Genomic DNA, 12,631 nt, shown 5'->3' on the forward strand with positions numbered 1-12,631 from the left:
AATAGATAAAATGTACTTTATCAAAATTAAAAACTTTTGTTCATTAATGATACTCTCAACAGAAAGGAAAAAAGTATTTGCTAATCACATATCTGATAAGGGATTCATATGCTGAATACAAAGGGAATTTCTAAAACTCAACAACAACAAAAAAAAAACAAATGGCATAAAACACAGGCAGGTGTCTTGAATACATATATATATATGACCAATAAGCACATGAAAAGATGTTTAACATCACTAAATATTACGGAAATACAAATAAAAAGCACAATAAGATACCATCTCACATCCAACAGGATAGCTACTCCCTACTAAAAAAAATCACACACACACAGGAATTAATAAGGATGCAGAGCATTTGGAACCCTTGTGTACTGTTGGTAGAAATGTAAAATGGTGCAGCTGCTATGGAAAAGAGTATATAGGTTCCTCAAAAAATTAAAAATAGAATTATCATATGATTCAGCAATTCCACTTGTGGGTATTATAACCAAAGAATTTAAAGCGGGATCTCAAAGAAATACTTATACACCCATGTTCACAATAGCCAAGACGTAGAAGCAAACCAATTATCTATCAAGAAATGAGTAGATAAAATACTATATACATTCAGTGAAATATTATTCAGCCTTAAAAAAGAAGGAAATTCTGAAACATACCATAATATGAATAAACCTTGAAGACATTATGCTAAGTGAAGTAAGCCATCTAAGTAAAATAAAGGACAAATGTCATTTAATTTCACTCATATAAGGTACCTAAAGGTACCAAATTCATAGAGGCAGAAAGTAGAAAGGTGGTTGCCTGGGATGGGAAGAGAGAAGAAAGGGGAGTTGTTGCTTAATGGGTATAGAATTACAGTTTTGCAAGCTGAAAAAAGTTCTGTAGATAGACGATGGTGGTGATTGCAGAGCAATGTGAATGTACTTAATGCCACTGAACTGTACATGTAAAAATGGTTAAGACGGCTTAAAACAATAATAAAAATATTTTAACAAAATGAAATAAAATGTCATATATGTTAATTTTTACAAATATTACTTTGCTCAATTTATTAAGGTTTTACTAGTAGTAAAACAAGATAGTTTACCTTCTCAATTATGTGTCTTGTAGAATCTAATAATATATTAATGTCTTTCTGAAAATAATTTGTTATAAGTAAAACTGGACTCATACTCCAGGCTGTAGCACATACCAGTGTAAAAGGATGATTTTACTGGATCTTAGTATTACATATATTAAGCAATCAAAAAATTCAGCTACTGCTAAACAGATAGTAGCTTCTAACCTTAGCAACCAAATCAAAGGAAAGAACGCTCCTGCACACACTATGTCAGAAAGTCACCTCTGTAGAAGAAGTCATTCTTGCCAAGGCAGACCTGGTCACTAACAGTCAGGACATGAAGAGCAGTGACTGACAAAATCCTACAGGATATGATTTTCTCACTATCTCCCCAACCTCCCCTGCTGATATGATTTGGCTGTGTCCTCACCCAGATCTCAATTTAAATTGTAGCTCCCACAATTTCCACATATTGTTGGTGGGAGCCGGTGGGAGGTAACTGAATCATGGGGGCAGGTCTTTCCTGTACTATTCTCATGATAGTGAATAAGTCTCACAAGACCTGATGGTTTTATAAAGGGGAGTTTCCCTGCACAAGCTCTCTTCTCTTGTCCGCCACCATGTGAGATGTGCTTTTCACCTTCCACCACGATTATGAGGCCTCCCAAGCCACGTGGAACTGTGAGTCCATTAAACCTCTTTCTTTTGTAAATTGCCCAGTCTCGGGTATGCCTTTATCAGCAGCATGAAAACGGACTTAATACACCTGCAGTGGGCTCTGTACTTTTCTCTCTCCACTCTAGCTACCACATCATCTCCTCACTATTCCTTAAGTTCATCTGGCATGCTCCCCACTTGGGGCCTTGGGGCTTGCTAATTCCTCTGCCTTGAATACATTTCCCATACCCACAAAATAAAGACAGGAACTCATATGTAATAACCGCAAATAGCTATAAAAGCTATGAGTATATTTAAAGCACATGCATCTTGTGAAAAGGCAGGATGTAAGAAAGAGTAAGGTGATTTGCAGTGAGGTCTTTGGCCGAGATGAGTCAGAGCTCAGGTTGTTGGAGGAAAACAGACCAAACAGAACTTTAAGGAGATGATGAGGCCCTGCAATCTGCTCCATGCTGCACAAAGGAAGACAATGTTGGACATTAAGTAGGATAAGATAGCACTGTCAAACACGTTTCAACACTGACATTTAAGGAGCTCCTAGAGAAGAGAAAAGGTTGAAGTAAGGACCCCTGCAAAATGATTGAGGTAAGAAGAGGCTGGGGATGAAAGAGTACCACAGAGAGGAGAGGACGGGAACCAAGTGAAATGAAAGCAGATGCTGAGGCACATCTTCCTTTGGCCAGTAACTCTTTTTTTTTTTTTTTTTGACTGCAAATCTATAACTCTAGAAACTCTACCTGTTTAGTTTGAAAGGATCTTACCATGATCCTTGATCTTATAAAATCTTTGTTAATAAACTAGTTAAAATCCTATTCATTGTTTTCTCTTACTCCAGAAATTCTGTAACAGAAAAGAACCAACATCCACCATCCTTCCCTGTTTTTGTTTGTTTGTTTCTGTTTTTGTTTTGAGACAGGGTCTCATTCTGCAGCCCAGGCTGGAGTGCAGTGGCATGATCATAGTTCACTGCAGCCTTGACTTCCAACCTCAAAGTCCTGGGCTCAGGAACTCCTAAGCTCAAGTAATCTTCCCGTCTCAGCCTCCCTAGGCGCTGAGATTACGGGCATGAGCCACTAAAACTGTTCCTTCCCTGTTTTCTTGAAGCTGTTCCTAAGGCAAAATGGCAAAGGAGTTAGTAAGTTTAGCCATTGCACATATAGTACATTTTACATATAGTAAGTTCAGCCACAAGTGTACATATTTAACAATCCAGAATACATAGGTAGGACTCCTTAACTCTTTTCTTAAAAATAAAAAAATTTAAAAAAAGGAAGGAAAGAAAATGTCTCCAAGGGCTCTTCGTGTTTGGTGCAAATTAGAAAGTGATTCTTACGACTTCTTGAGTAATACAAAAAAACGTAAGTAACAGCAAATGTTTATTAAGGGTTTTACCATGTCTTCAGTATTATTCTCTAAGTAAGTTACATATACTTTCATTTAATTTTCATGTCATACCTATAAGGTAGACATTCTTACTGGCCCCATTTTACAAAGAGAAGAGACACAGAGAGGTTAAGTAACCTTTGGATAATAGCACCTTAGGTCTCATAGGGTTTGGCACAGATAGCAAAATACTTTCCCTGGAAGTAAAGGTTGTAAATCCTTAAAACAATGAAGACGATAATCAAAGACAGAACTGCCAAAATGACACAGCAGTGAGAAACCAAACTCATTATTCACTGAACAGAGAACAGAAACACAGTGAAAGAAAAAGGAGGCCTAGAAAAGAAACAACTACAGAATATGTTTGCTTCAGAGATCATTATGTAGGGCGAAAAAAAAATGGCAGCCTATTTGAGATTTACACATAGGTTTAAAAAGAATGAAATTCAGGAAGACAGAGCTGTTAAACACAGCTCTGAGGCCAGATTGCCTGAGATGTAAACTGAGACTCTGGGTGCCACTCCTGCTCTTTTGCTACTTAATGATTATGTGACACAGGGCATTTACTTAGTCTCTGTCTTACTTTTCTCAGCTGTGAAATACAGCCAACAAGAGTCTCTGAACAGAGTTTCTGTGAGGATTAATTAATACATGTAGAGTCCAAAACCAAAGCTTTGGCACATAATAAGCAACCAATAAATCTTTTATTACTCGTTATGATGGTGGTGGTGGTGGTGGTGATGAAGGTGATGATTACTGCGGTAATGAAAGCAAGATATGAAACTGAAACTCAATCCATATAACAAATGACCAAATGTTCACCATACCTGATCAATCCTGTTATACCTAGTACACCTTGTTTATTTAGAAAAGGGGCCATTTTCCACCCATTAGATTGATAAAAAACTTTTAAAAAAATGATCATATGATGTGGTAACAAGAATGTGGGGAAAAGGGAACACTCATATACTGGAAATAGAAATAAAAATTGGTATAGTGGCCAGGTGCGGTGGCTCATGCCTGTAATACCAGCACGTTGGAAGGCTGAGGTGGGTGGATCACAGGTCAAGAAATCGAGATCATCCTGGCCAACATGGTGAAACCCCATCTCTACTAAAAATACAAAAATTAGCTGGACGTGGTGGTGTGCACCCGTAGTTCCACCTAGTCGGGAGGCTGAGGCAGGAGAATCGCTTGAACCCAGGAGGAGGAGATAGCAGTGAGTCAAGATCATGCCACTGCACTCCAGCCTGGCAACAGAGGAAGACTCCGTCGCAAAAAAAAAAAAAAAAAAAAAAAAAAAAATTGATATAGCAATCTTAAAAAACAATCTGACAACTGAAAGTAAAAAATGCATATAAACTTACAGGCCAGCAATTCCAATTCCACTTCTGGATATATTCCCTAGATAAATTTTCGTGTGTAAGTATAAATAAATAAATAAATATATTTACTGCACAGAATTATTATAATAGCAAATAACTATTAACTAATATGAATCTGACAATTAATAAACCATGGTATATTCATATATTGAAATGCAACACAACAACTAAATTGAATGAATTAGATCTTTAAGGTATCAAGCTTGACAGATTTACAAAACGTAAGAATTGAGAGAAAAATTAAGCAAAATGGAAAATACATGTAGTAGTATATCAATTGTGTAAAATGAAAATCACATGCAAAATAAAATATAACCTATTTTATAATACTAAAATTTATATTTTGCTAAAAAGAATTCTCTAGTTTCAAACAAATTAAATTTTTGTTGATTTCATGAATGACTGTCCCATTACATTTCCAATGCTATGAAGCATGTTAACAACACTAACTCCTAATTTATTAAAAGCTCTGGTTATTCCATTAAGCTTTCTTCTCATGCTCTATGAACTTCCCCTAGAAGTAGCTTAGTGCATCTAGGGGAAGCACTACATTAGTGAGTACAGAGTACCTTCTTAGAAGGATTTATGGAAACTTTGGACATATTCTTCACGTAAGGTTGTTAGCACCTTTAGAGCTATCTTAGGATTGCATGAAGGTTAAAAGCATAAAAATTTTCCAGTCCAGAAGTTATGTTCTTCTTTCTCATAAGAAAATTTCAGGATTCCTGTGTCAAAGGCTTTCTCTTTGTTTAGGTACCAGTGACAAATATTTTATCAATATAGACAAAGCCAACCACTGACTCACTATGTGTCAGGCACTCTGCTAAGGATTTTAGACGACACTGAATTTTCCCCCAAATACAAAAGATTCTATTATTAACCTCGTTTTACAGATAAAGTAGCAGAGACCTAGCAGAAATTAAGAAACTTGTCTTAGAAAGTACCAGAGCCAAAGTTCTAACATGGCTCTTACTGACACCAACCATTTTGCATTCTGCCTTCTGTTTAATCCATTTTCATGCTACTGATAAAGAAATACCCGAGACTGGGCAATTTACAGAAGAAGGAGGTTTATTGGACTTATAGTTCCACATGGCCAGGGAAGCCTCACAATCATGGCAGAAGGTAAGAAGGAGCAAGTTACAGCTTAAGTGGACGAGAGCAGGCAAATAAAAGAGCTTGTGCAGGGCAACTCCCGTTTTTAAAACTATCAGGTCTCGTGAGGCCCATTTACTATCAGGAGAACAGCATGGGAAAGACCCACCCCCATAATTCAATCACCTCCCACAGGGCCCCTCCCACAACATGTGGGAATTATGGGAGCTACAAGATGAGATTTGGGTGGGGACACAGAGCCAAACTATATCACCTTCTAAAATCTACTTTTCCTCTTATGATATTGTTTCTAAAACTGACCAACCCATCTTTTTTTCTTGTGATTACTGTCTTCCTAAAAAATTCAAGTTTATCACTGTGACTACCTGCTACAAAACAGTTTCATTTAACTTATTTCCACCTCTAACCACAAATAAATATGACACTTAACACCTCAGAATATATTTTCTGCCACAGATCTAGCACTTCTACCCTGTTCTCAATGTAGGCAGCAGTATAGAGAGCTTGATGGGAGTTTTTAAGTGAGCTAAGTGACTTCTGAAGAAACTGAAATAAGAAACTCATTTTAGATGGCTGAAAATCCATGCTGCTTCTTTGAAAGCAACATAAAATAATGTTTTTTATATTTTAAAAATATTTAAATGTGATGGCTACAGGTTATCTCTGGTGGGCAGGGGAAATCATTAAATTGTACTGGCATTTATGAATATTACATATTCTTCTCTTGAGCATTTTATTTGTTCACTATGTAACAAATATTAATGTTTACTAAACACAAAGCACCATCGTGATGGTGACCTTTAGTTTGGGGTGGATGTCCACTGATTACCTGCGTTTTACTCTTAATGTGAAATATCTTGTGTTCTTAAATTGTTTCATGTGTCTCTACATCTTGCCCAGCCAAGTACATTAGAGGTTTCTTGAGGCAGGATTTGCATCTTCTACTTACCTCCTTGTTATTCACAAAATCACTGGCTTTAAGTCTAGGTCCATAATCAGGACTCAGTAAATTCCTATTAAACTAAAATTGATTTTACTCAGTATAAACACATCAACATGCTTTAGTGATGCACGTGATACATCTAAGTATATTTGAGGATGTCATCTTATCTATTATACATGAAACTGGTCCTAGACAGATTATGACTTAGGATAAACTCGGCCTACGGTAACAACACTACAAGGGTACTTTTACACACACACACACATACACACACGTTTTGATATATGTTTGCCTATATAGTTTCTACAAATGCTAGGTAAAATTTAAATGAATACTTTTTGGTATACCTAAGATCAAACTCTACAGAATGTAATCCATTCCAACTATCTATGCATAATTTTCTTTAATTTAGTTCCTACTATGTGCCAGATCTCTCCATATATGTTAGTTTTAACCCTGTGTGATACACATTATTCTCTCCACTGTACACATGAAAAAAATGATGGGTTAGAAGTATTAAACAACTCACCCGATGTGACAAGAAGCAAGTTGTAATCCAGCACTTGAAACCACACCTGCTTATCTTTAAACCCTATATATCCATTGAGTGGGCTGAAGACAGAAAAAGTCCTTACCGCCTGGGCTGATTCCAATTGCTATATGCTGTGTTTTGAAGTTCACTTTCTTCGCCCTCTCCCTCTTCTCGCTCTGGTAATTCTGGGATGTCTCTGGTTAAAGAATTACACAATGAGTACCCCAAAATCCTAGTAAAAACATGCAAGATTATATGTACTCTACTATTGATTTAGCTAAAAATGCAGGACTGCTTTATATTTTCACCGTACACGGCCTTAAGTATAAAATATTTTTACATTGGGGGAAAGAAAAATCTAAGCAAACAAAATTAAAACCTTGCTTTAGAATCAACCTACCATAGCGTAGAACTGAACACTAAGACTCTTGTATAGTCTGTTTTTTCCCTGATGAGACATGGGAGCATAAAGGAAAGGAATGGGGAAATCGGATAAATACCAGGTTTGTAAAGAAAACTCATTGAACAAGCATTTCTTAAATTCCTATAATGTGCAAGAAGCTAGAAGTACTATGTAGGTTTTAAGCATGTATGCACAGCCCTGAACCCTGTCCTGAATGAATTTCTCGTCAAGTTTGCCAAGAGTTTAGTATTTCTGCTTCCTAAGGATGGACCAATGATTTTCTTTCCATTTTCAAAAAATTAAGTGAAATGCTTGTGGTCCAGCTTCACCCCATCCAGAGGAACCTGGCACAGAATACTTCTTAAGGGAAGCAGTTTACAACGTATCTGTGTTCAAGGTCACTCTTCCACTTCTGTAGCAATTTAGATTTTGCCAAATGCCAGGCATGTAACAAAATGTGCCCAGTCTACTGATTGACTGTAAAGAAAACTGTACAATAATAACAGTATCAAGACATATTTTGTTAGTCCAATGGAATACTTTGTATCAATAAATGATGCTGTGGGGACAACAGAGAATGGTTAAACTGATTATAGCCTGTGCCTCTGCTGTGGTAAAAATTTGATTGCTAAAGAAACATGTCCACATATAAAGCAAAGGCGGCTATAAAAATTCTGATTCAACAAATGTTTTCAGTCGATATTTACAGAAATTGAAGAATTAAAAGAAAGTATGTAAAATTACAGCCATTCTCCCGACAGGAATACTGAACTCTCTCAAATGATATAATATTTAGAATTCAAGATCAGAAGTCAGCTAATCCAGTCATCCATCTGAGCTTTAATGCGCTTTGCAACATTTCTGGCAAGCAAACATCCAGGCTCTCCCAGAACATCTCATTCTTTCTTAGACCTGAATGTTAAGTTTTTGTTTTTAAGCTATTAGAGTAAAATCTATTTGCTATTGGTCCTACCCATTGGTTTTGTGTTTGAATTTCCCTCCTGTGCAATTAAAGAATAAAGCTCTGAATGAGGCTAGGGTTCCCAGAGTCTAAGTCTGACACTAGGGTAGGAATGGCGAGAAGAGCTCCAAGAGGGAGATCCTAAAAACGATGTCAAATAGTTGACAGAGAAATATTAAAAGTGAAATCTTCATCCAGAGGATGCAAGGCAGAGAGGTTAAAAACTAGCACTAACCTTCTGGAAATACAACAGGAAAGAATATGATGAAGAAAGCTGACTTAGAAGACAGACAAGAATTATAACTTAGAAACAGTTCTTAAAATATTCAGTGACAGCTAGGGGATGTGGGGAGGTCCTCAGCCCTAAGGCCTAAGCAGTGGGAGCTATTCAGAAACAGTGTAGCCAAACTGCATCTTGCTTCTTCCTTTTTAGGTACAAGAAGATGAATATCCTGAATAATCCAATACAAGGACCCCGGTCTCTTCAGATGATTCTATAATCTTGAATCCTTTCGCAAACCCCATATATGCTCCTCTGCATGTGCTGATTATTGTTTACTCATCTTAGTGTGTGGTTTCAGGGACTCCAGCGTCATGTCTTCCTGCATGCACTCAGCCAAGAAAGAAGTCAATCAACTGCTTTTCCACTGTCTTAAACCACTGAATACCAACAAAATTTTTATCAACTATAATAAGTAGATCTCTTTATATCTGCAAATATGTACCAGGTAAAGTAACTGGCAGAAAGTCACATGGTGAGAAAGACACATGATGAGAAAGACACTGGCAGAAAAACAGCATAGGTGAGATTTGGATCGAGGGCATCTTACCATAAAACCTGAGTTCTTAACTTCCATGCTATATGGTCGCATATTTTTATATGGCGCATGCTTTGTAGACTTCTGCAATTCCTTCCTTGCATCCAATGGTAAGAACATGGATTATGCTTACATTCTACACTTGGCTCTGGCATTTATTAGCTGTGGGAAAGTTACTTAACCTTTCCCTGCTGTAGATTGTTCCACCAAAAATGCATATCTAGTTGCTCTATTTTAAGCATTCTGATATCCATAGAAAATACTTTCTCTGCAGTGAAGCAGCTAGTCACAGCATAGGACAATCCAGGCTATTCTCTTTTCTGTGCTTGGAGGAAGCACAGTGCTCAAAGTGGCTTTCTTTCTAATAACTTTTGAGTATTTTAAGGCCCTAGAACTTAACAAGACTCAGATGTTAGCTGGTGTATTCTTTAAGTCAGTCATTTGATACAACATTTCAGAGAGACATTGAAATAATTTGTTTTACCAGTTTGACAGGAAGCACTGGGAAACTATAATCAACTCATGCCATTAACCTAATAGTGGAAATCCTGGAATGTGGCTGAGCTTTGTACAGTGTAAAGTAAATACAGTTGTCTCCCCTATCCCTCGTATCCTTGAGTCCAACATCCATGGATTAAACCAAAAGCAGACCAAAAATATTTGGGAAAAAAATAAATGGTTGCATCTGTACCAAACGTGCACTTTTCTTTTTCTTGTCATTATTTAAATATATACATATAACAACAACTTACATAGCCTTTACATTGTATCAGGTATTATAAGGAATCTAGAGATGATTTAAAGTATATGGGAGAATGTGTGTAGGTTACGTGCAAATACTACATCATTTTATACAAGGGATTGAGCACCCGTGGATTTTGATATCCGTGGAGAGTATTGAAACCAATCCCCAACAGATAATGAGGGACAATTATACTCCTTTTCCCATAATATTCATGAGGCCCCAAGGACCATGCCATTCCTTCCCTTTATTAAACAAATAACATACCTTCCCCTTCCCTGACACTTTCTGTATTCTGTAGTCATCTGTAATGTGCAGAGGAAGAAATGAAGCAAGATCACAATGAACGTAAGGTCACTGGAGACCGTGGTGTTCTGGGATGTTCTGACATCCACTAAAGAATGGTAGAACTCGGCTGGGCATGGTGGCTCACGTTTATAATCCCAGCACTTTGGGAGGCCAAGGTGGGTGAATCACCTGAGATCAGGAGTTCAAGACCAGTCTGGCCAACATGGTGAAACCCCATCTCAACTAAAAATACAAAAAAATAGCTGGGCGTGGTGGTGGGCACCTGTAATCCCAGCTTCTCAGGAGGCCAAGGCAGGAGAATCACTTGAACCCGGGAGGCAGAGGTCACAATGAGCCAAGATCGCACCATTGCACTCCAGCATGGGCAACAAGAGTGAAACTCCGCCTCACAAAAAAAAAAAAAAAAAAAAAGAAAAAGAATGGTAGAACTCTTCTGAGAAGACCTCAGAGTGCTTGCAAGGCCATTTCTGCTCTACCACATGCTTACAAGAAATTTGGTAGTCAGTTGCCAGCACAACTGAAAAACACAGGTCCACAACTGAGAGTGTAGAATGGTACATTCTTCATGGAAAAGTGATTTGACATTATTTTTCTCCCTGATCTTGACTCAGTCAGCAGCAGCATCAAAACCCAGTTCCTCCCTTTCCTAAGAAAAAAGAAAATGTTCCCTTTATTATTTAAAGGCTCTTAATACATTGTATATCAAGTGCCTTTAAAAAGCCAAACACTGTTTCCTAACATGCATACATGCTAACAGGTTCAGCTCAACATTCTCCAAAAGAGCAAGAAAATTACAAATAAAAAATGTTCTGGTCTAGGCATGGTGGTGCATGCCTCTGAATCCCAGTACTTTGGGAGGACGAGGTGGGCAGATTGCTTAAGCTCAGAAGTTTGAGACCAGCCTGAGCAACATGGCGAAACCCCATCTCTACAAAAAATACAAAATTAGCCTGACGTGGTGGCACATGCCTATAATCCCAGCTACCTGGGAGGCTGAGGTGGGAGGATCCATGAACCCAGCAGGTAGAGGCTGCAATGAACTGTAATGGCACAACTGTACTCTAGCCTGAGCAACAGAGTGAGGCTCTGTCTCAAAAAAAAAGAAGTTTCTGAATTTGTATGCTTGTTAATAAAAGAATAAATAACATTTCTGAAGAAGTTTGATAATATTTACGAAAGAATAAGAAACATCATACAATTTCTTCTGTTCTAAGAAATTAATGAAATAATACTCCTTTGGGACAAATTATCAAAAATCAACATGTTAAAAGTGATACGTTGTGCAGTAGAATTAAATATTAATTTATTAATTTGAATATGTTTCTCAAATTTTCCATACTATATAATAATTGCTTATATAACTGAAGGAAAGGGAAGAAGAAAAGGATTCAGACCTTTTCTTTGCTCTAGTCCTCCCTGACTCTGAATTCCAAATTCTCTACAACTTGCTGTATCATTCATCGCATTTGATTTAATGTTTCACTTACCTGCCAGTGTATGAAGAAAAAATATCCAATGCCATTATTTTTCCAGATTGTTGTCCCAAGCTTATTTTGAACTCTTCCAAATGTTCTGCAGGCACATAAGTAATTCTGGAAGAAACCAGAATCCATGGAAGTGAAGGGAAATAATATTTTGCCTGTTAGGAAAAGCTTCTAAAATAAAGGAAACAAATCATATTGTCCTTTTCTCCCTACTTTTTCACACAGCTCATTTAATCAGTATATTCAGCAGAGAATCCAAACTTCAATAGGATAGAGTATTCTATAGGGAAGAATAACAACAGAAACTAAGTTTTCAAATGCTGCTGATTCACCATGTGTTTACCAATCAACAGGCAGGGAAGGAAAACAATTATTTATATTGTAAAATGAAAAGGCTAACAACAATTTTTTTTAATATTAGGAAGATCTACAAATCCCTAGAATAACAATTGTCAGTAGTAACATTAATTTTGCCCAAAGATTTCTGGGATCTCTAAAAGAAACAAATTAGGTATACTCTATTAAAATACTGAATATCACAAATTACTTTGCATCTTTCTATAATACATAATTAATTCTAGAGATTAACAAGCATTATCAACAATTATGTTAGCTCTACTAAGTTATGAACTCTCAAGTCTGAAGTATGAGACTAAACCATTTGAGTTTATGGAAAGACTTACTAATTTGTAGCAATTTTTAAAAATTCACTCTGGTCTCAAAGAAAAGTCTACTATTTACACGTGAATGGCCATCTACTAATTCAACAAGTACTGACTGAATGCCTATTATGTGGAAGACACTGAGCCAA

The 12,631-nt window shown here is 36.9% G+C and overlaps 1 protein-coding gene across 9 annotated transcripts in view; it reads right to left on the minus strand.

The window, feature by feature from the left end:
* MPDZ (multiple PDZ domain crumbs cell polarity complex component) overlaps positions 1–12,631 on the minus strand; it is a 174,462-nt gene that overhangs the window by 46,276 nt on the left and 115,555 nt on the right. For all 9 annotated transcript variants that reach the window (XM_031654225.1, XM_031654232.1, XM_031654226.1 and 6 more), the window contains 2 exons: positions 11,824–11,928; positions 7,207–7,299 (listed from right to left, as the gene is read on the minus strand). In XM_031654225.1, coding sequence (XP_031510085.1) covers positions 7,207–7,299; positions 11,824–11,928 — 198 coding nt within the window. The remainder of the gene's footprint in view (positions 1–7,206; positions 7,300–11,823; positions 11,929–12,631) is intronic.

This window comes from Papio anubis, chromosome 13 (assembly GCF_008728515.1).
Source record: "Papio anubis isolate 15944 chromosome 13, Panubis1.0, whole genome shotgun sequence".
Lineage (NCBI taxonomy): Eukaryota > Metazoa > Chordata > Mammalia > Primates > Cercopithecidae > Papio > Papio anubis.